The sequence below is a fragment of the Lissotriton helveticus genome, chromosome 3_1, assembly GCF_964261635.1.
Source record: "Lissotriton helveticus chromosome 3_1, aLisHel1.1, whole genome shotgun sequence".
NCBI classification, from domain to species: Eukaryota; Metazoa; Chordata; class Amphibia; order Caudata; family Salamandridae; genus Lissotriton; species Lissotriton helveticus.
The window spans coordinates 1,657,747,879-1,657,770,143 of record NC_136061.1 but is presented as its reverse complement, the minus strand read 5'-3'; the positions used below and the strand labels follow the sequence as shown (position 1 = coordinate 1,657,770,143).

General features: G+C 44.0%; 1 protein-coding gene across 2 annotated transcripts in view; it reads right to left on the bottom strand.

Annotated features, from left to right (window-relative positions):
• The window catches only part of HEG1 (heart development protein with EGF like domains 1), a 219,447-nt gene that overhangs the window by 101,226 nt on the left and 95,956 nt on the right, over positions 1 to 22,265 (bottom strand). For both annotated transcript variants that reach the window (XM_078682440.1, XM_078682441.1), the window contains exon 3: positions 21,873 to 21,989. In XM_078682440.1, the coding sequence (XP_078538566.1) occupies positions 21,873 to 21,989 (117 nt within the window). The remainder of the gene's footprint in view (positions 1 to 21,872; positions 21,990 to 22,265) is intronic.

Below are 22,265 nucleotides of genomic sequence, written 5' to 3'. Positions count from 1 at the left end.
GCTGTATGGGTGAGTGAGTTGCTTGCTATGTGAGTACTTGTATGGATGTAGGAATGGGTATGTTAGTGCTTTTATGGTCGAGTGAGTGGCTGTGTTGAGGGACTGTATGGGTGAGTGAGTGGCAGTTTGGTAAATAAACTGGTGTGTGAGTACCTGTATGTATGAGTGTGGGGAGGTGTGAGTGACTGTATGGGTGTGTGACTGGTCGTATGAGTACAGTGGGAGTGGTTCAGTGAGTAGCTGTATGAGTGAATCAGTGGGTGTGTGAGTGGCTCTATGGATTAGTCAGTGGTTGTGTGAGTAATTCTATGGGTCTATGCATGGTATTTTAGAGGTTGTGTGGGTGTATAAGTGAGTGTATGAGAAGTTGTATAGGGGTGCAAGTTGGTGTGTGAGTGGGTCTGTAGATGATGTCATCAGTGATGTCATTTGAGAGGTCATCAGTGATGTCATTCACCATGAGTGATGTAAATGTGGGTATATTAGTGTCTTAATAGGTTTATAAGTGGCTGTGAGAGAGAGCGAGTGGGGCGGTAAGTGAGTATATGAGTGTATATGAGTGTCTGAGTGGATCTGTGAATGGGCATATGAGTCTCTGACAGGGTCTGTAAGTCAGTGTGTGAGTCTCTGAGTAGATCTGTGAGTGGGTGAGAGAGAGTATGGGTGGTTCTGTAAGTGAGTGCATGAGTGTCCAACTTTGTTTTTGAGTGGGTGTTCGTGTCTGAGTTTGTCTGTGAGTGGGTGCAAGTGGATGAGTCTGTGAGTGGCTATGAGAGTGTCTGAGTTGTTCTGTGAGTGGGGTGCATGCATGCTGAGTGGACTCTGCACATGTCCTGTCTTTTTTACTGCTAATTTCTGACCTTTGTGTGCCTCTTTTTGCTCTTTCTGACCTGTGTTTTGCCTCTTTCTGCTAATTTCTGACATTCATTTTATTTCTTGCTGCTCGTTTCTGACCCTCATCTTGCCTCTTTCTGCTCGTTTTTGACTTTTTTTTGCCTCATTCTACTAGTTTCTGATCTCTATTTTGCCTCTTTCTGCTTGTTTTTGACCGTTATTGTGCCTCTTTCTGATCGTTTCTGATCTCTTTTTGCCTTTTCTGTTCTTTTCTGACATTTATTCAGGTTTTTACTGCTCATTTCTGGTCTCTATTTTGCTCTTTCTGACCTTTATTTTGCCTTTTGGTGTGTATATATATATATACACACACACACACCTAGAATATATTCATTCAACAATGTTCACATTCTTACCCATCCCCACTCAAACACTGGACATGTCAGAGATGAAACCTAGATCGGATAAAGGAGGATCCAGGCGCTACCAAAATGAAGGAGAGCACAGCTGCCTCAATTCCAACATGTGTTTCGTGCCCTCATGCTATGTAACATCTATACCACCTTCAAATGAAAAGCAGTCCAACCATGGAGAACTGACCTCCACCTAATCTGCACCTGCCACCACACACAGCACACGAACCCCCTGAAGCCTACCATCAACATTACCTTCCCCTGCCCATGGAAGCCCATTGTGGAAGGAGACAATCTCACTATGATACCAAAATGGACTAGTGTCATGGCCCAGTCCTGAAAGTATGCCCAAAAACATATTTCTGGGACAAAGATATACCTTGGAGTAACAAAGCTGCAGCACTGAACCTGCGTCAAGCAGTCAAAAATAGATCCCCTGCACCCAAAAGCAGAAGACATTGGTCGATTTCCACACAAAGTAGTAATGGGGAGTTGGACCAGATCGGTGTCCGCAAAGGGGTTTTTGATGATGAAGCTAACTGAGACTCTGTGTTTGGACACAAAGTGATTGCCCAGCCTCTAAATGAGGCAGGAGCATGAAGGGATTAGCTAATGTGACATTGACTGATTTTTGGTGGCTGTCCCATTAGCGCCCCTCCCTTAATAACCCCAAACGGACACTTAAGTGTCCCCAAAAGGGACACGTAACTAAGTAGGCAATGAATAGGTCTCGCATTTGCAAAAGTTTGAGCTATTGGCATTGTAAATGACAAACCTTTTATCTATGTGTTGGTTTTGAAAACAGATAACTAAATGGTATTGTCATTTACAATGCCAATAGCTTAATCTCTCGCATTGTAAATGACAATGCCTTTTACTTATGTTTTTAAGAAAAAAACAAATAAAACGCATTGTCATTTATAATACCAATAGCTCAGTGAGTTTATTTCTCGGAGAGCGGACAGGACTACAGGAGATCTGTGTGGAGAAGAGTGCGTCATGGGGTTTGGGTGTGGGGAACGGGAGTTGTGGTGCTTGCCACAGCTTGGAGCTTGGTTGGGCATACGAGGGGATTGTGTGGGCATGGTGGGGTTGGTTCTAGAGGGTAGGTGCAGGCGAGTTGCATGTTGCTGCTCAGAGCCAACGCAGACAAGGTGCAGGTGCTGCTGAATGTGCCCCGGTGTCTGAAAACGTCACCGGGCCCAATGCAGCACATGTGCGTGGGACCCAACTTTTTTAGCACAGTGGACGCCGTCCACCCTATGAAAATGGTGAGTGGAACCGTCTACCCTTCAATTGTGCCCTGTATACAGGCTCCACACACACACGTGTGCATACATGCACACATTGATGGAGTGATACATGCACAACAACAATCTTTTTGGATGCTGCAGGTTGGAAAGGAAAGCTTTTTTTTTGTAGAGCACAAAACAATTTAAATGTTGGTAAATTAGCTGTGCAAATATTTCAGAACATATCAGATTAAGGAAAGCACGGGAGGTAATCAACCACCGATTCACCATCCTCTGCATGGCCATAGTCTTTATCAAGCATTGCAAGGGCCCTGGAGTCTGCGCTGAAAATCTACACCCTCCAGGTATGATGGTTGTCTTGTTTGGGGCACGCCAGAGGACGCAGAAGTCACCCTGAGCAGAGCCAGCATAGCAAGCCAGAAGGCCTCGACTCTGAATGGAAACAGGAGTGAGACAATTACCTCAATAGAGAGGAGGACTGCTGCTTCTAGTGGAGCTTTCTGTGTTTTTGGCGGGAAATTGCTTTGGCAGATGGTTCCCTGACAGAAGAATTACCTGTGGGTGAAGGAGAACATGCAAGCATCTCCAAACGGGACTTAGCCAGAAACATCTTGGTCTCCAGTGTAGTGTAGTTCCTATTATCCCAATAGGCTCTGCGCATTGGAATAATATCTTCAATAGTATAGACCTAGGGCAGAGGTTAACTAGGTCTTCTACCGACAATATTAGACTTAAAGTTTTGTGTTTGCCAGCTAGCTCAGAGTTCACTAGAAACTTTCTCGAATAGGCAAGGAGGATTTCAACCTCCCTGGATAGACAAGAAGGGATTTAGTTTCTGACAACCATAGAACATGACAACTTTGCTCTCCCCTAATCAAGAGTGTATCTCTAGAGTCGTGTGAAAACAAAAGACAACTTATTTTACTCAGTCAGTTCAGTGCATTCTTAGTTTCACCAGATTGTAGAGAAAAGGAAGAGACGGGCGTGTTCAATAAAAGATGTTATTTATTGATCAGTCTCCTTTCTCATACAAGAGAAATGAATCGCTATTATTGTAATACTTATAGTTAAGTAAAGTGCATACAGTAAAGACAGAATTATAAAATAATACTGTAAAAGCATTGATATGGTTTCTGAGCCATATGATACTTTAAAATGGATAAAATAGATACATACATATATACATTTGACTAATCATACTCAACTGGTGCTTCTAACCACGCCTACCCCAGTGTACCTGACCTAAGCCTAATACGTGGGCGGGAGTAGATAAGTAGCAGTTTAAGTTACGTTTGTTTTGCCAAGGGACTGACTCGAGAATTCTCTGCAAAGGGTTTATTCAGTTCTGTACCTGAGATCTGGAATGGTGGAGGGCTGGTATCTCTTATCCCAGGTCTTGATATTCCAGCTGCCTGCGAGGGCTGCTTGGAAGCGCCGGAGCTGGATTTCTCAGCAGGAGAAAGGCAGCGTCTCGTTCTCAGCGCGTCAGGAAGGCGGGGCAGCGCCTGTGGGCTTCGCTCTCTGCTGGGCTCCTCGGCACGTCTCGCTGCTCCAATCTCGTCACCACCGCATGTGTTTGCTTAAGGCAATGTCGGTAATATTTATACCTGAAAGGTGCCGAGATTGACGTAAGGATGGACATATATACGTCAATAAGGATGTCATATGAACGGGCTCGTTCGCACATTCTTTTGCTGAAGTTCTCGGTGAAATCAAAACAATGGCTATGGGAATTTCCCAGGTCGCTGTAGGTTTGATTTGTTTTGAGAACTCCGTATGCCTTATCAGGGGCTGGAGGAATATCGCTTGTCTAATTAGATGGCATGCGTTATGACCTAATCAGATAACGCGCTTCTGTGCCGTGGTGTGGCTTAATCAGATAACGGTTTTTGCACCGTTGGATGGCTGCTAGTTAATTATTAACCAAACCAGGGTCAGGAATAGGGGAATCGATACAGTACCTATAGGAATACATCACACCCACTCCACGTAGACTATGTCCATATTTACAAATCTAGGCATAGTGAAACCAGTAGCGCTTGTGTATACCGTACCACCCCAAAATACATTCATATGTATTCTGAAAATTGGAATTATGAAATATACGAAACACAATCACATGTACTATCACGTGTACTATATGCACAAGCAGTCTAATAACGCTAAACACATAACGCATATTTTTAAATTCAGCATGAATAAATGCGAAAATCACACATGAAATGGCTCTTAATACAGAAAAAAAGTGCGAGACCATTTCATCACAATCATAAAGTTTTGTATGAGAGCGCTAGAGGATAGCTAATGTCTCGTGACTACCTAAAATAGAAATTCAGTTCTCTAAGAATAATGTCTACTTTAAGCAGAAGATAAGTGTCCCCAAAAATCGTAAATATTTTGGAATTGGGGAAAAAGGTTCTTGCAGTCTGAACAAACTGATGAGAAAAATTTTCATATCGCTTTTTTTTTTTTTTTTTAAAGTTGAAGGCCAAATTCAGGATGTAGGGAACTTCGAGTGCTAGTCTGCTCAAAGTTATTCCTGCTGCTCTGGTGAAAACATCATATCATTTAGACTGTTGAAAAAACTGTCAACAGCTTCTTGCGTAAGTTCCACTAACTCGGAAAAAGTTGTTACCATGCATTCATGAGCCTGAGCATGATTGCCTCCATTGATGTTTTGATCAGCATAGCTGACTGAAGGTCGTACCTGATTGATGCTGCTTTCATCTTGTACTTCACTACCCCTCAATCGTAGTGGTGAAGTCTCCACGAATGCCGTCATCAGGATTGGTAGCCGCTGGGGACAGCACAATGCATGAGCCGTTACCTGACCCAACAAGGTATCTGCGTCCATTGGCACATCCGATTGTAGTGCCAGACAGGTGTCCAACACGCATTCTTCACCGCATAGCAAGCACCTTAATACAAGCATAACACAACTTTGCCACATTGGTTTAAATGAGAGAGACTAAGTCATGTTCAGGTTCCGAAGCCGTGCTAGTCCAAGGACTTTAGTTATGCGGTCCCGGTAGCCAATGGCTAGGATCATTTCTTCCCTTGTCGCAGGTGTTTTGTCTGTGACATGGTTTGCCATAGCGAAATAACAGGATCAAAAATAGGAAGCCTGCCACTAGTCCCAAAAGGAGAGGAAGTCCGCCAAAAATTGAATGGACAAAGTCCGGAAAAATACCCAGGATGGCTTTGAATGGAGTTAAAGCACCCGAAAACACTGCTTTAAATACACTGGAGACACCAGTGGTATCAGAAATATTTAAGATTTCATTCAGTATTTCTGCGAAATGTATGGGGGAATTAGTTGATAATAATGAATGAATCTCTTCTGTTGTCCTTGCAACTTGGAGATCATATGTTTCTTTTGATGACGTGAGCCTAGTCGGCGTCTGTAGGAGCACAGTCTTCATTCTGCTTAAAGTATCTATTCGAATAGAAGCAATTTTCAAATCGGGCCATAACCTTGCCTCCCTGTCTGGAGAATCGTTCGGGAACAATACTCGTTCACAGCACATGACCTTCCTAGTCACGGTTATGAGATAAGGTTTTCCGGGCAGCAAACTACAACATCTGCGATCTACTATTAGAATGTAACTCCCGTTCGAGAGTCTCCTAAAGAATGGTTCTATTTGTGTTGCAGGTGTGCCTAGCTGGTAACATGAAAGGTTATTTGAAGTCCCTTCACAGGCTCCATGCAAGCTAATACCCTGACACAGAAGTGTACCGCTTAGTGATTTTGCACAATTATTGCCACTGAGAAACACTTTCTGGCCTTTATTACTGACACATTCGTGTGTATACGGCAAATTCCATATTGACTTAATGTATCCTTTACCCAACCTTTCATACTGGCCTGCCTGTATATATTTTTGGCAGAATTGAAACTGGAAAGTAGTTATCGGAATATTTATTATTCCATGTATTATCCATTCAATGACAGGTCGTTCTGACATTGTCAATGGTAATCTCTCAAGTCTTTCAATGCTCAGAATTGTATAGTCAGCACCCTTCTGTGCCAAACTGATTTGTTTATCAGTAAGGTTAAAGATATTAAATAATGACGTTGTGTTGATTAAACGCCAAGGCACATAGCCAGAACGCAGATTTTGTAACGTCCAGCCAAGCTGTACAATAGAACGCAATTGGGACTGACCGTGTTGTAACATCAGTAAGTCTTGCGATATTATATCGATTGCTGAAGACACAATGCTGTCCAGAGAATATATTCTGGAGGACAGAGTCATTAACCCATTGTCCACCACAGAAAGTGATTTTTCCAAATTAATACGGTCAATTTCCCGTATTTTTTCTGCTGTCTCAATTTGAGTTACTTTCCAAACTTCGTTATAAGCTGCATATATAGAGGCCGCTATGAAACGTTTTTGACGCTGTTTGCGTGGTCCCAATATGAAATCACGCAAGTCAGCACCTCCTGTAAGTAAAGTTAGGTGTTGCTTAATTTCAGCCAGTGTGGACGTTTGTAGCCATTGAAGGCAGAGCTTGCCCACGCTGTAGGTGGTTACTATCCCTGGATGTTGTCTTTGGGAATATCTAGGGTCTGGCCTGGTCAATTTGAACCCCTGTATTTTGTTCAGGAATCTGTCTTGACAGTTATTTGTGTCTGTGGGCCAGATCAACCATTGTTTCCATTCAGGATGTGTTCTGTTTTGGTTAAATATATGGTTTACGTCTATCTCATCATCTATAGAACTATTACTGCTGACTGTTGGTTTTGGAATAGACGGTTTGTTTAAGTCTTTGATTTTGGCTAAGCCAAGACAGGTAGTTTGTTGAATAGTGTCATTCAAAAATATAATTTGTTCTGGGATCATGCAGGCTCTAAACAATGATTCTATACCTTGTACTTGCCAATCTTTTGTACCCCAAACAGTTTTTGTTTCAATGTTACTGTTCCAGAAATCAAAACCAAATGTATTCATTTGCTCAAAAAATGAATCTGAATATATCAATTTTGTGTTGGTAAGCATGGTCTTCATACCTGTCTTATTTGACAATTTGAAATAAAATGTTTCTGCATTACTTGTGTTAAACCCTGAAAAGTATGAATATTTATCATAAAATGTTTTCGAGCTATCTTTTGGAGGAGTAGCACAATGTTCCCATTGGTTATAATTTAAAACATTTCTAGGTTGTGCAGGTTTATGGAGATAATGGTTACCATAGTGGTTATAGCAGAACATTTGATCATAATTAGACGAACCCTGCAAATAATCATGTTCTGTAAATTTAGCAGACATCACAAGATCAGACATCATATCATTAATACTTTCAAAGTCCCAATCATCAGCAAATGTGCTTGGTTTTACAAAGTCACTCAATGAGATCTTGAATTGGTGTGGATACTTCAGGATTTCAACTGGACCATAGATTTCATAATCAGTTTTGTCCCATGCTACACCGCCTGGTATAGGATTGGCTGTGAAGTTCACTGAAGAAAGTTCTCTTTTCTCGATGTGTGAAGATGTGTGTGGTTTAAGGACCAAGTTTATTTTCTGGCTTGCTGTGTCCATTTTAGCATATTTTCCTTCAATAAAATGTCCCAAGCATAGTACCATGATGAGCCAAAGAATGAGGATAAATGCACCCAAGGCCACCCAAAATTCAATCCATGGAGAAATCAGATAGGTTTCTTTCAGCTGTTGAAGAAGTTCCTTAGCTTTATCTTTAAAAGTTTTTGTTGATGGCTGTTTTTTTGCTTCACTCAGGTCTTCAGATGAATCATCGAAGTTGATGAAGTAGCCGGATGCTGTTCTGTCAATTGTTCCAATTGCTTTTGGATTTTGCTTTGTTTCATTAGCAAAGTCTGCAGTTACATCATCATAGGTTGTTGTTTCTTGATGAAAAGCTTTGATTTGGGTTTTAAAAGGTTCAAGTTCCATTGCTTTGTTGCATAGTCCTTGTTGATTCACTGTAGATTTGCCAAATGTGATCAGTTTTCCAGTTTGAGCCTCTGTATTCGTAGCAAACATTGGTGTTCTGCTACTTCTTGGGAGTCCACTTGGCCTACTATTTGTTATCGGCCACATGATTGTGGTTTAACCAGGTCGATGGATATGACTCGGTTCTCCTTTTTACCAGCAAGGGGCGGTAGTACTACTGATCTTGTCCCGTTGATAGACAAGACAGGAACTGCTTTTCTGTAAGAAGGCCCAAATTCCTTCTTTACCGCGATCTTTTCTCTGACTAGATCCCCGACTTTTGGAATCCAGACAGGCCTTGCTGGGACAGGTGGTTTCTCTTCAATGGTTGTTGGCTGTTGTTTCAACTTTATGTTGCTCAGGTCTTTTCTTGTTTCATTTAAGTCCTGCAAAATAGCCAAACGATCTTTGATATCAAAGCTTTTGTCTTTAACCACTGAAGTCTGACTATCAAGATCTTGGAACATCATTCTAGTCCCGAACAATAGTTCGTACGGACTGAACCCTTTCAGAGAATTCCTCGGCAGGTTATTTAGACTATGTTGGACACTTATTAAATGTTTGACCCACCCAGCTCCTGAACCTAAAACCTTTTCCGTTATAGATTGCTTTATGTCTTTGGTTTTTTCTTTACACCATCCCGTATCCCTCAGGAAGGAAGTGAGAAGAGTCCCGCTATGCAATGCTCATTTGGCCATGCTTCCCTATAAGCTTGGGGGCTAAAGGGAATACATTATTCAAAACGTAGCATGCTCCTAGCGTATATGCCATTATAGACTTGCAAATCTTTTTATAACAGTCCAGACGTCAGCCGAGCGCTGGGGTCTACATTATAAGTGAAAATTAGTCTTTTTATGTTAATATGACGCTTTTCATGATGGGTACTTTCTTATTGTTGTTGTTTATCTGGAGCGAAATGCCATGGCAATAGTCCTCCTCGCTCGCCACTGCGATCTCTGTTACAGTCTGGGCAGTTTTTTACGAAAATATGATGATGCAGGCTCATGCCTGGCCACCAGTACACTGATTGTAATTCTTCCAGAGAATCTTTTTGCTTAAGGTGTCTGAGACCCTCACCCATATGTGCGTCTGCTATTAACAAGCCTCTCCTGTCCGTGTTTGGAATTACTCTATCCCCCACTCCAGGGATTCGAGCAAAAGGGACTGAGTTTGCATCGATTATGTATGTATAATTGAGTGGATAATTGATCGGTAGCGCTGAGCAGTCGCCTTTTGATGACGTTTTCACCGCCAGCACAGTTTCACCGTCAATGTGTTTTACTGCACGCTTTTTTGTAGCTACGGAAGCCGATTTACTTGCTACCGCTGTGGCTGTCTCAGCCAATGAATTCCCTGCAACGTGAACGCCATCACGCTGATGACTCAGTGAATGTATCACGTGAGTTTTTGGTAGTTCTTTCTGTAAAAGAACTACTTGTTCCCAGAGCACTTTTTGCTTTATTGTTGCACCTGTGTCATCTTTGTAACCGTTTTTAATCCATTTCTGTAAGTCGTTATTGTATGATTTGACGCAGTAATACGAATCGCACACTATAAGTGTCGGGAATTCGCGATCGGCATTATCGAGCGCCATTTTCAATGCTATTATTTCAGTTTGTTGTTCTGAATTATTTTCCACTGAGTGTGTTTTTGTAAGTAGAGGTCTTAATTTACCTCCGCGCCACACTTCTTTTACAATTTCGCACGTGGCGTTGTAAGCCAGCTCTCCCCAAACTGAGGGCTGAGCATGTCCGTCTGTATATATTACACAGGCGTATTGTCGTAAAGGCAGAATGTCGATTGGCAGAGGGTATTCTCTCTCATATTTTAGAAATTGTAATTCTTTCATTTCCGGGTCAAAATAGTATTTTACTTTGTCTGTAGCAACAGAATTTACCCATTGTACCCATTCTGGATTTAGTGCAGTTGTCGGTAAATTACATGGTGTTGTTAATGCCTCAAAAGCTGATTCTGCTGTTCTGACTGTAACCTGTCTACCGTCTGCTTGGCATTTTTCCTTTGCTACAGCTGTTTGAACCGCATGAACAATGCTTTCCTTTATGCTGAACCTTTTTTCAGCTTCTGTGTACAAATGTGATTTGTATGCTATTGGTACCTTCTCTCCCTCATTAGAGGTCAGGTATGTGAATCCGCATCTTCCTGGGATGACTCGAATCACAAGGTTGCGTGTATTGTCACGTGTTTGTAATTTTGTTTTAACTAACATATCTGTTTGTAAAGATCTCAAAATTTCTGTGTGTTTTTGAGTCCAATTGATTCTTTTAAAATCTGGTTTTATAAGATCATAGAGAGGTTTAATTCTCTCTGCATAATTTATAATGTAAGTTCTTCCGAAATTTAGGAAGCCTAGAATTGATTGTAAGTTTTTCAGTGTTCTAGGTGCTTGGATTACAGCACATTTCTCTAGGAAATTGTCAGCCAGGCTTTTGCCTTCACTTGATAGTTCATATCCTAAAAACAGGACTGTTAGGTGGGCAATCCTTGACTTTTTAAAGTTGAATTTGTAACCCTCTGCTGCGAACCCAAGTATTATGGTGTTCACTCTTTTCAAGTGAGTATCCAAGTCATCATCTGTTAGATAGATGTCGTCGACATAAGATAATGCCTCGTCATCATATGTTTGTAGTAATTCTGTTACTCTCGCTGAGAATAATCCTGGGCTGTTCTTGAACCCCTGGGGCAAACAACAGAATTTTTTTTTGCGTGCCATTTATTGAGAACGCCGTCAAATATCTGCTCTCTGGTGCTATATTTTGACAAAAGAATCCATTAGAAATGTCTAATGTGGTTTTGTATTTTTTGCGCACTATGTTATTCATTAGTGCAGCACTGTGCGAGTTTTGTACTGCAAATGTTTTGCAACATGAGTTAAGGTGTCTGTAGTCCAAAACAAGACGATATGAATTGTCTGGCTTGGAGACAGGAAACAAAGGGTTGTTCATTTGTGAGGTGCAAGTTTCAATCACCCCCTGGTATTCAAGTTGATCTAGGATCTCTTTTACCTGTTTTTTAGCTTCTTGCTTAATCGGGTACTGCCTCTGTGCAGTAGGTTGTGATTTTAGCTGGATTTTGTGAGGAGGAGAGTCCTCATCCCATCCCACATGATTTTTATATAAGGCAGGGGCTTGAGCTACTGCCCACTTTCTTGCAAGTGTATATTTTTTATGAATTGGAATATGGTTTGAGAAGGCAGGCATAATTATTTCTTCGCCATGTGGGCACTCCCTGACAAACTCTGGAGGCCAGTCTCGTTCAGCTAGAAGGATGTCATAGCCCTTGGAGAGATTATCCCAAAATAGACCCCTTATTTTTCTAGTCTTATCCCCCTCTATACGCAATGTTATTTCATATATTTTATGAGGTTTGCTAACTCTGGTATCTGCAGTTTCCACCTGAATGTATTCATTCGTGTCCACTGTCTCCAGATGATTCATAAGGATCTTGCGAGCTATGCTCACTTCTGCTGCGCTGTCTAGCATTGTCTGAGCCCATTCTCCGTTTTTCAGCTGTGTCCTCAGTATTCTCGGCATTGTTAATTACTTTAATACTGGCTACCTTCTTTTTTGGAAATTGTAATTTTTTATTCAGATGAGCAGGTTCTTTGTCTTTGGACTTGACATGCTCTTCCCTGTGTTCTGATCGTCCTCTTCTTTCCGATTTCTGTGAGGAAGTCTGAAAAGATTGAGAGGGACGTGTATCAATATCTTGATATCTATCAGGTTTTTTTATATTATCCCTATTTCTAAGGTTGTATTTTTTCACAGAGGGCTCCCTTTGGGGAGACTTGCGTCCTTGGTCAGGAGATCTTTCTCTCCGCCGAGGAGACCTTCCTCTGGACTGGAATCTTTTTTCTTTAGGATTGGATTCTTCATTTCAATCCTAGCTCTTTTTTTGAATGTTTAAATTATTTTTAATAAATGTCTGTTCAGGACTTTCAACTAGTTGGGGTTTCACTGGTATTCCACCCAAACTTTCTCTTCCTAGTTCTTCATAGGATTTTTCTATGATTCTGGCAATTGCAGATGGTTGGTCTGCTATATTTGTCTCTTTTAACCTCTGGCGAATCGCCACATTTGCTGCTTCTCCCTTTATGTTGGCTAATAATATTGCAGAGACCTGCTTGAAGTCTTTCAGTAATTTCATACCGAGAGTTAAAGCGGGTTCTGGACCGTATTCATCTTGAATCTGTTTTAGCACATCTGGATTTACTGACATGGATGGTACACCATGTGTTTTTGTGTAAATGGAAGCAAAGACTGTTCCCCAAGTGTCACAGTCCTCCACATGTGGTGCGATTCCCATTGGAAGACAGATAGTCAGAATCCTATGTTTCTCAACAGGGGTGGTATCTGGAAACACCGCCTCTATTTGAGTGATTTTTTGTGCTAGCCAGAAAGGAATTTGTTCCCGTTTTGTGGGTACTTTACCTAGACAGGACTGTATGTTCTGTGGTGTAATTTTATTTGTGTTCCCCTGATGAGTGATCAGCTGTGGAATTTTAATTGCTGGTTGGATTGTTGAAGTCCGCATTACATATTGGACTAATTGTCTATGTATTTTTATTAATTGTTTTAGGTGTGCTAAAAGCTCTGGTGCAGGCATTTCTTCAATGTCTGGATGTGGTGTGTATCCGGCTAAGACCGGCCACGTTGCTCCTGGTCTACCTAGTGGACCGAGCCTGGTGATGTGATTATTATGTTTTAGGGCGCCATGAAACAAGAGCAGGTGCTCTTGGAATTTGAGTGGTATTTCCACCTCCTCGAAAGGAATGTACTCATTAGGAGGTTCCTCTATTTTGTAATAGTGGAAGTCCTTTGTTACAGCGTTTGCTGCTGGAAAGTTTATCCATGAATAGAATACCTCTGTCTGCCGATATTCGTGTGCCTCGATTACGAATATGACTGTACCACCTCTCGGTGTCAGCCCATTTTCTATAAGTTTTAAAGTTATAGATTACCTTATGTTGACCGGGATGAGTATTGCCTCCGGGTCCTTTTGCAGCAGAGTATTGTCTGCTACTAGGAGTTCAGCTGCTATTCTAACTGTCTCCCTTTCTTCTTCACTTTCTGTCATTTTACTGACAGGAAGGTTATTCTGTTTGTTTGCAGATCAGGTTTCTATGGAAACAAAGATTAGATGCACAATATTTTGGAACAGTGTATCCTTCAATGTTGAATAAACCAAGAACCATACATAGGAGTCTCCTCCTGCGAGGTTTGGCGGATATGACCTTTCACCCACTCCAGACGTCTTTGGAGTATTATGGGAAAAAAGGGGTCTGTGTGAAAAAGCACGACTGAGTTACTCTAATGTCTTGCGTTAGTTTTATCGCCTATCCAAACAGTTGGGCGCCATGTAGTGTAGTTCCTATTATTCCAATAGGCTCTGCGCATTGGAATAATATCTACAATAGTATAGACCTAGGGCAGAGGTTAACTAGGTCTTCTACCGACGATATTAGACTTAAAGTTTTGTGTTTGCCAGCTAGCTCAGAGTTCACTAGAAACTTTCTCGAATAGGCAAGGAGGATTTCAACCTCCCTGGATAGACAAGAAGGGATTTAGTTTCTGACAACCATAGAACATGACAACTTTGCTCTCCCCTAATCAAGAGTGTATCTCTAGAGTCGTGTGAAAACAAAAGACAACTTATTTTACTCAGTCAGTTCAGTGCATTCTTAGTTTCACCAGATTGTAGAGAAAAGGAAGAGACGGGCGTGTTCAATAAAAGATGTTATTTATTGATCAGTCTCCTTTCTCATACAAGAGAAATGAATCGCTATTATTGTAATACTTATAGTTAAGTAAAGTGCATACAGTAAAGACAGAATTATAAAATAATACTGTAAAAGCATTGATATGGTTTCTGAGCCATATGATACTTTAAAATGGATAAAATAGATACATACATATATACATTTGACTAATCATACTCAACTGGTGCTTCTAACCACGCCTACCCCAGTGTACCTGACCTAAGCCTAATACGTGGGCGGGAGTAGATAAGTAGCAGTTTAAGTTAAGTTTGTTTTGCCAAGGGACTGACTCGAGAATTCTCTGCAAAGGGTTTATTCAGTTCTGTACCTGAGATCTAGAATGGTGGAGGGCTGGTATCTCTTATCCCAGGTCTTGATATTCCAGCTGCCTGCGAGGGCTGCTTGGAAGCACCGGAGCTGGATTTCTCAGCAGGAGAAAGGCAGCGTCTCGTTCTCAGCGCGTCAGGAAGGCGGGGCAGCGCCTGTGGGCTTCGCTCTCTGCTGGGCTCCTCGGCACGTCTCGCTGCTCCAACCTCGTCACCACCGCATGTGTTTGCTTAAGGCAATGTCGGTAATATTTATACCTGAAAGGTGCCGAGATTGACGTAAGGATGGACATATATACGTCAATAAGGATGTCATATGAACGGGCTCGTTCGCACATTCTTTTGCTGAAGTTCTCGGTGAAATCAAAACAATGGCTATGGGAATTTCCCAGGTCGCTGTAGGTTTGATTTGTTTTGAGAACTCCGTATGCCTTATCAGGGGCTGGAGGAATATCGCTTGTCTAATTAGATGGCATGCGTTATGACCTAATCAGATAACGCGCTTCTGTGCCGTGGTGTGGCTTAATCAGATAACGGTTTTTGCACCGTTGGATGGCTGCTAGTTAATTATTAACCAAACCAGGGTCAGGAATAGGGGAATCGATACAGTACCTATAGGAATACATCACACCAGCTTCCTACTGGTCTTCAGATACAACAGAATTACAGCATCTTCTACTCACTACTACTACTACTGTTATGACGTAAGATGGGAATACGGGGGAAGGGGGAGACTTAGGAGAAAATGTCATTAATATAAAAGGTGTGGCCTACCACCAATCTAGCATTAACAAATGAACAAGTGATGAAGTTAAGCTACTTGATCTCCAGAGTAAGCTACTGAGGTTTTGATCAAGCATGTATAAAGACAATATTATCCATCAAAGTTTGAATAATTATCAAATGCAAAGCAAAAAAAGTATTAAGTAGTTATTATAATTGCTGAGCACAGTAATTCCAATGAGGGCTGTGAAGGTTAGAACTTTTTGTAAGGCTGATCATCCTGACTCCTTCATTGTATATGTTTCTTCATGACATTGGTTCTTGAAGAACGAGATTCAAGTAACGCATGGAACACCATAAAACTGTTCAGACTAACCACCATCTACCACTCTACCACTTAGACACTCTTCACATGAGCCCTTGTGCTGGTTTATGGCCCTGAGGTGACGTGGTCCTAGTGGAGAGTGGTCATTTCGAAGAGCAGGTTCAAAAGCCAGTCTCCTGGACATCTTCACGCATAGCAAGTCCACTTTTAATATTCATTAAGCACAATGTTAATGTTAGACACATTCTTCTAATGATTTACTCAATAGAAAGGTAACTCATGAACAAGAAAGGTGAATCAACAAGCAGCGTGGGTGGCAAAAACCAGATCAGGCAGGCGCACACAGGGTGAGTGTGAGTGGTACACACCCATGCAGCTTTTAACCCTGTGGTCCCTCTGCGATGATGCAGCAAACATGTCACCCAACACCACCCTAACAAAACTCTGGGGAATGTAGCTGGTCTCAACAATATGGTCTAGGCCTTTTTGTTACCACAATTAATCAGCTGGCCCACTATTTTTCCCCCTGTCTCACACTAAATAAGGGTTAATACTGTACAGACGAGTCTTTCCTTCATGGTATCTGTGTACAATTTTTCTTGTACAATTATGTTTCCAGGGCATATCCAGGCATGTCAATGCGCAACAAAATGAACCAGAGTCCATCGTTGTAGAGCCAAAATGTGAAGACGGCTGCAATCTAATGGTTAATTCCCATATTTGACCTATACAGGGAGTCAGTACAAGGCCAGCACTATTGTTTTCCATTTTAAGAAAAGGCAATCAGTGCTTGGGACACAGCTTAGGAGTTCTATGCACCTGCTGCAGACATCTGTGCACAATTTGGAGCCAGAGATGAGATCCTGGCAGGTTGATGTCAAAAATTCATATCCATCTATGAACAATCAAAAACCAAGTCTATGTGGGGCCAGTGGTTGTCTACAAACTATCCGATACACATAGACCCTAGCGCTTCGAGTGTAGACCCTAGCGCTTCGAGTGTAGACGCTAGCGCTTTGAGTATAGCTAGCAGTCATTTTCTGTACTCTGGGAAGCAGGGGCAGCGAAGGCAGCAGGCCAGCAGCTACGGGTTTCAAAATCGACATGCATGAACAACTGTGCAGTGCAATGTAAAAACCACCGAGGCTCGCAAGATTAAGTTATTGAAATAGGAGCTATGGAGTTTGCACAAACAACAGTTCTTTTTCCTTTCTAGGAGCAGGGTTGAGTCCTCTGTAGCTGATGAGACTTAACAGAAGCTAGCAGTGTAACTAAATGAGGCCCTTAATCCTGTGAGAAATATTGAGAAAGCAGGGCCAGGCATAGTACGGCTTTCAGTTTTGTCGGGGCGGCACCTTTGGTCTGTCATAATGGATTAATTTTTCAATATTTCTACATTTCTTATGTGCAGAACTTAATCAAGCCAGGCTGGGAGCCGATCGAGCCATTAGTGTTATAAACCCATTATAAGCCGCGGCTTGCCTAAGATTCTGAACTCGGCTGTATCTTTGCGTGAAAGTCCATGCCTGTTGCTTTCGCATTAATGAAGATCGGGGCGCACCTGTCCTGAGACTGAACCATCACCCCAGCTGCCAGCGGCGACTCTGCTTCGTGCCAGGAAGGCGGGAGTCCCTCCGCGCATGCGTCCTCTGCCGCAAAAAACAAAAACAAAGAGCCGGAGGAGGCCGGCATGAGCTGTGATGCGGGGCTCCCATTCCTGAGGAAGAGCCCAGCGGTGGCGGCCAGATGGAGGAGAGCCCCGGTTTCCAGGAGGGGGCCAGGTGAATGAAGGAAGGCAGCCGAGGCCGCCAACGGCAGTGTGGGTCTCCCAGGAGTCCAGGGAAGCCCCGCAGGAGAAGCTCTGCCACCACAGAGGGAGTCCCCGGAGAGCAGCCCGGTAAGGTCAGAAGGGCTGGGGGGGTCCATAGGCACTTAGTTAGTGTCGACCGCGGCCCTGTAAGGCTAGTGGTGCAGAGTGGTCCCGCCAGAGCCGGTGACTGAAAGCTTGGTTGGGTGCATTGTGGGCACCGTGAAATGTGCACGCGTCACGGACATCCCGAGTACATCCCGAGTTGAGTGCGCATAAAAACAAAAGTGAAACCAGCTGTACATCTTCAACAATGAAAGTTAATTAATGGTGACGGCTCGCAGAGCATGCTAGCGAACATTTGGCGCATTCACATTTCCAGTCTGATGCGCTTGCCACTGTCTTGTCTCCCTTCCGAGGCAAGTCACTAGCAATAGATCTCGCTGGCGACAGCGCTTCGTGCTGCGGTCGCCAGGCGAGACCTAAAAAAAATATTGTAATTAAAAATAGAAGCTGATGCACTTATAAACCTTTTGCGCCAATTACCAATTTACAACAGATCAGTTTGAAGTATTTAGCACCACATATTTAAAATCTTTCATTCAGTTATCCTGAAGTTGCTTGGTGGCACCCTAAATTTGACATTCACATTTTTGGGCCTGACTCAGAGTTTTGCGGATGGGTTACTCTGTCACAAATGTGACAGACATCCTCTCCACCTTATTACAAGTGCCATGGGATGTAATGCACTTGCAGTAAGACAGATGGGATGAGTGTCACACTTGTGCCAGAGTAACTCACCACCAAACCCTAAATCAGGAGCTTGATCTTTATTAGTCCCTGTTAGTGATCATATGGATGTTTTAAAGGCAACATTCATATTTTTCTAAATATAGTAATCATAGTGTTTCTCCTTTTGCAATTGAGTTTCTAACCCCATGTAATGTAGTAATTCTACCAATGTGTCCTGGCCAGTGCAAAAATAGGAAAATAAGATAAAGCCGTTATTTTTGCCCTTATCAGTGCAAACGTTAAGCAGTAAACACAAGAAGAAAACACTTTAAAATGTGATCTACAGCTGCCTTATTGACTCCTGACTGATAATAAAAGTAACAAAGGAAGAAAGTCCATGCTATAAACGAATGAAGATGGTTTCATATAAAATTCTTATGAGCATCATGTCCAGACCTCTGCAGAATCTTAAGGTGTGTACAGATGGCCGGTATTATTTTCTGGGAAGGGTAGCAATCCTATGACTTGTTAAAAAAGAACTTTCCAGAAACTCTTCCATACTAAATACGCAATCAATGATTTCACTTAATATTTTGCTTTGCTTCACTTGTGCATTTGGTTTTGGCCAATACACCATCACATATTCGGTTCCCTTCCTGATACACCTTATTTACGCTGGGTAGATCGTAGATTTGACCAATTCACCAAGCATAGCCCTTGTCACATTTGTTTCACTACTGGGAAATTAAATTCCATTTTTTCTTCTCTAGCTATAACTAATGTTTACAAAAACTATTATTAACAAAGCATCATCCCTGCCTCTCCTGGAACCCGCGGAGCTCGCTGAGAGTTTTGTGGACTATTATGAAGGGCTGTACGCACCCCGGGAGTGCCTGGAGGCTGAGGTAGTTCAGCGCTTCATAGATGACCTTCCACCGAGGGCAGTTACAGATGAGGTGCGGGACCTCCTGGACCGCCCATTGACGGACGAGGAATTGGCGACGGCACTGGGCGAGTTGAACCCGGGCAAGGCGCCTGGTCCGAACGGGTTCCCCAGTGAATTCTTCCGACGTTTCGTGACTCAATTAGGTCCCCATTATCGACCGGTGGTGGAGGAGGCCTGCGAGGGGGGGACATTTCCCCCGGATTGGCAACATGCAGAGGTGGTGGTCTTCTTAAAACCTGGGAGGCCCCCGGAAGACCACGCGTCTTACCGCCCGATATCCCTAATTAATGCTGAGGCGAAGATCCTGGCCAAAGCCCTAGCCAATCGACTTAAGCCGCATATAACGGATTTGGTCCACCCAGACCAGGCCGGCTTTATGCCGCAGCGGACTACCCGGCATAATATCAGGAGAGCCCAGGTCGCGATATCAGCCTCGGTGCGATTGGGGATGCGGGCGGCGCTGCTTCTGGCCGACATGGACAGGGCATTTGACTCCCTAAGCTGGACCTATTTATTTGCCTTGTTGGGACGCCTGAACCTCGGCCCGCGTTTTTTGGCTTATATCAGGCTGCTCTACACCGATCTCACGGCCGCGGTACGCGTGGGGAGAGGGGTGTCTCGCCCGTTCCAGGTCCAACGGGGGACGCGGCAGGGGTGTCCCCTCTCCCCGTACATGTTTGCGCTCGCCATGGAGCCTCTTGAGGCGTGGGTGCGCATAGATGCCCAGCTTAAAGGATTCCAGTGGTCGGCGGGCCGCGCGGATCGAATTGCGCTCTACGCGGATGACGTGTTATTTTTTCTCACTGATCTTGACCGCTCTGGGCCACGGCTGCTGCGCATATTGCAGATTTTTGGCGAGGCGTCCGGCTTATTCATGAATCCGAGCAAATCCACACTGTGGACGTTGGGAGGCCCGCAGGCGGTGGGGGACTGGGCATCCGGCCTACAGCTGGCCGCGGACGGGGTGAAGTACCTCTGTGTTTTCTTGACAGAAGATGCGGCCCTATCCCAAGAACGTAACCTTACTCCTGTGTGGGACCGTACACATGAGGACTTGAAAGTATGGTCCAAGATGCCTCTGTCTATTATGGGATGGTCTGCCATCTTTAAAATGGTAGCACTCCCGCGCCTACTATATCAACTGCAGAACCATCCACATGCGGTTCCGCCTCGATGGCTTCAACGACTTAACTCGGCGCTGAGTGGCTTCCTGTGGGAGGGGGACGTGGCGCGAGTGGCCCTGCGCACGTGCTTCCTATCCACGTATACAGGGGGGCTGGCCACGTCGGATGTGCTGTCATATTATCAGGCCTCACACCTGATGATACTTAACGAGTGGTGGTACACCGATAGAAGCGATCCGGCTTACGCGGTCGAAAGAGCCCTAATGGGAACCGCGTCCTTACATACACTCTTATACTCGGCGCCGCTGAGACGGTCTCTTCCCGCTGCCACCCAGGTGGTTTTTCAGGTGTGGAGGCAGGCCCTGCGCCATATGGGCTGGTGGAACAGGCTCACCCAGGAAACCCCGTTGTGGAACAATGGTAGGCTGCCTCAGATGTGCACGTTGGTGGGTTTCCGGGGATGGGATGCGATTGGCATATCTACCTTGGGGGATGTTATGTCAGGCTGTGTCCTCAAGACATTTGAGACTCTGCGGAAGGAATTTGACATGCCCTGGACACAGTTTTACAGGTATCTTCAGTTTCGCCACGCATTACTGCCGTATGTGGCAGGTCTGGAGCAACTCCCTGAGTTTAGCCCGCTTGAAGCCAAATTATTTATGGGTGAGTTACCAGACAAAAAGCTGTCCCGCATTTACCAGACACTTGTGCGACATTGCTCCCCGGATCTGCAGCGCCTTAGGACCTCATGGGAACAGGATGTGGGCGAATTGGAGGAGGAAGACTGGGTGGAGGCCTTAGAGGGTCCTCAGGGGGCGGCGATCTGCACGCGCCTGCGACTCATCCAGTTCCGATACCTGCACCGCACCTACTACACCCGACAGCAACTGTGGAGAGCGGGCATGGTGAGGTTACCTGATTGTTTGCGCTGCGGGTTGGGGGTGGTACTCTGATACATACAGTGTAGGAATGTGGGGCGCTGCAGAGATTTTGGAACGGGGTTCTTAGATGCCTGGAGGAGGTTCTGGCCTGGGAGATCCCTCGAGACCCTAAATTAGTACTGCTTCATGTGATGGCCGGGGTGGGGGGTAATAGGCACAAGCGGCACCTACTGTTACTGGGATTAACGCTGGCAAAACGAGACATTGCGAGAGCATGGAAGGCGCCCCGGGCTCCACCGCTGGCGGCCTGGAAGAACGGGCTGGACTTTTGTATGGGGCTTGAACTACCAGTCTATGTGGCATGGGGCTGCCCTCGGAAACACTTTAAGATCTGGAAGTGATGGGCGGACTACCGGGGTCTGGAGTTGGACCCTCAACCAGAGGAGGCGTCCCTTCCAACTCTGTGAAAGATTGAACTCTACGACATCACGAATTGTAGACTGTGTATACATAGCGTATATTGTTGATCACCTATAGGTGCTGAACCAAGCAGGCGGCAGTACTCGGGGGGGTGGGGGTTTGTTGATTGGGGGGGTCTGTTGTGTACTTTCTTTATTCTCTTATCATTTACTGTAAATCACTGAGGTAGCTATTAGGACGATGATGATGGCGATTGACTCTGGGTTACAGAGCTTTGCATACATATGCATCTTCGGTCAATAAAATTTGTTTTAAAAAAAAACAAATGCATCATCCCTTCTGTGTTTGTAACGTCACTTACCTGTAGCACATTGTTCTCCTGTCCAGGAAGGTAAACACTGACACTTGTATGCACTTGTGACTTGATCCATCACACATTTCCCTCCATTAAGGCAAGGGTTGGGAGAACAGATACCAACTGTAAAATGATGAAATGGCACAAATTATTGGGAATGCAATCGGTTGAATTAAATGACAGATTCTCAAAATACTTTGTTTTACAAAAAAGGGTGAAAGGAGCATAAGGGGGTCTACTCTGCTCTCAGAGGCCGTACTCAGGTAATCTAAGGAGAGTGGACCACACCGGATACTATGCCAAAGTCTCACGGTTGTTATCCCGGAAACCCTAAACCCCTACTTGCCTCCAGCACTTTATATCATCTCCACTGGAGTAATTTGTGTGGGTGGCCCCACC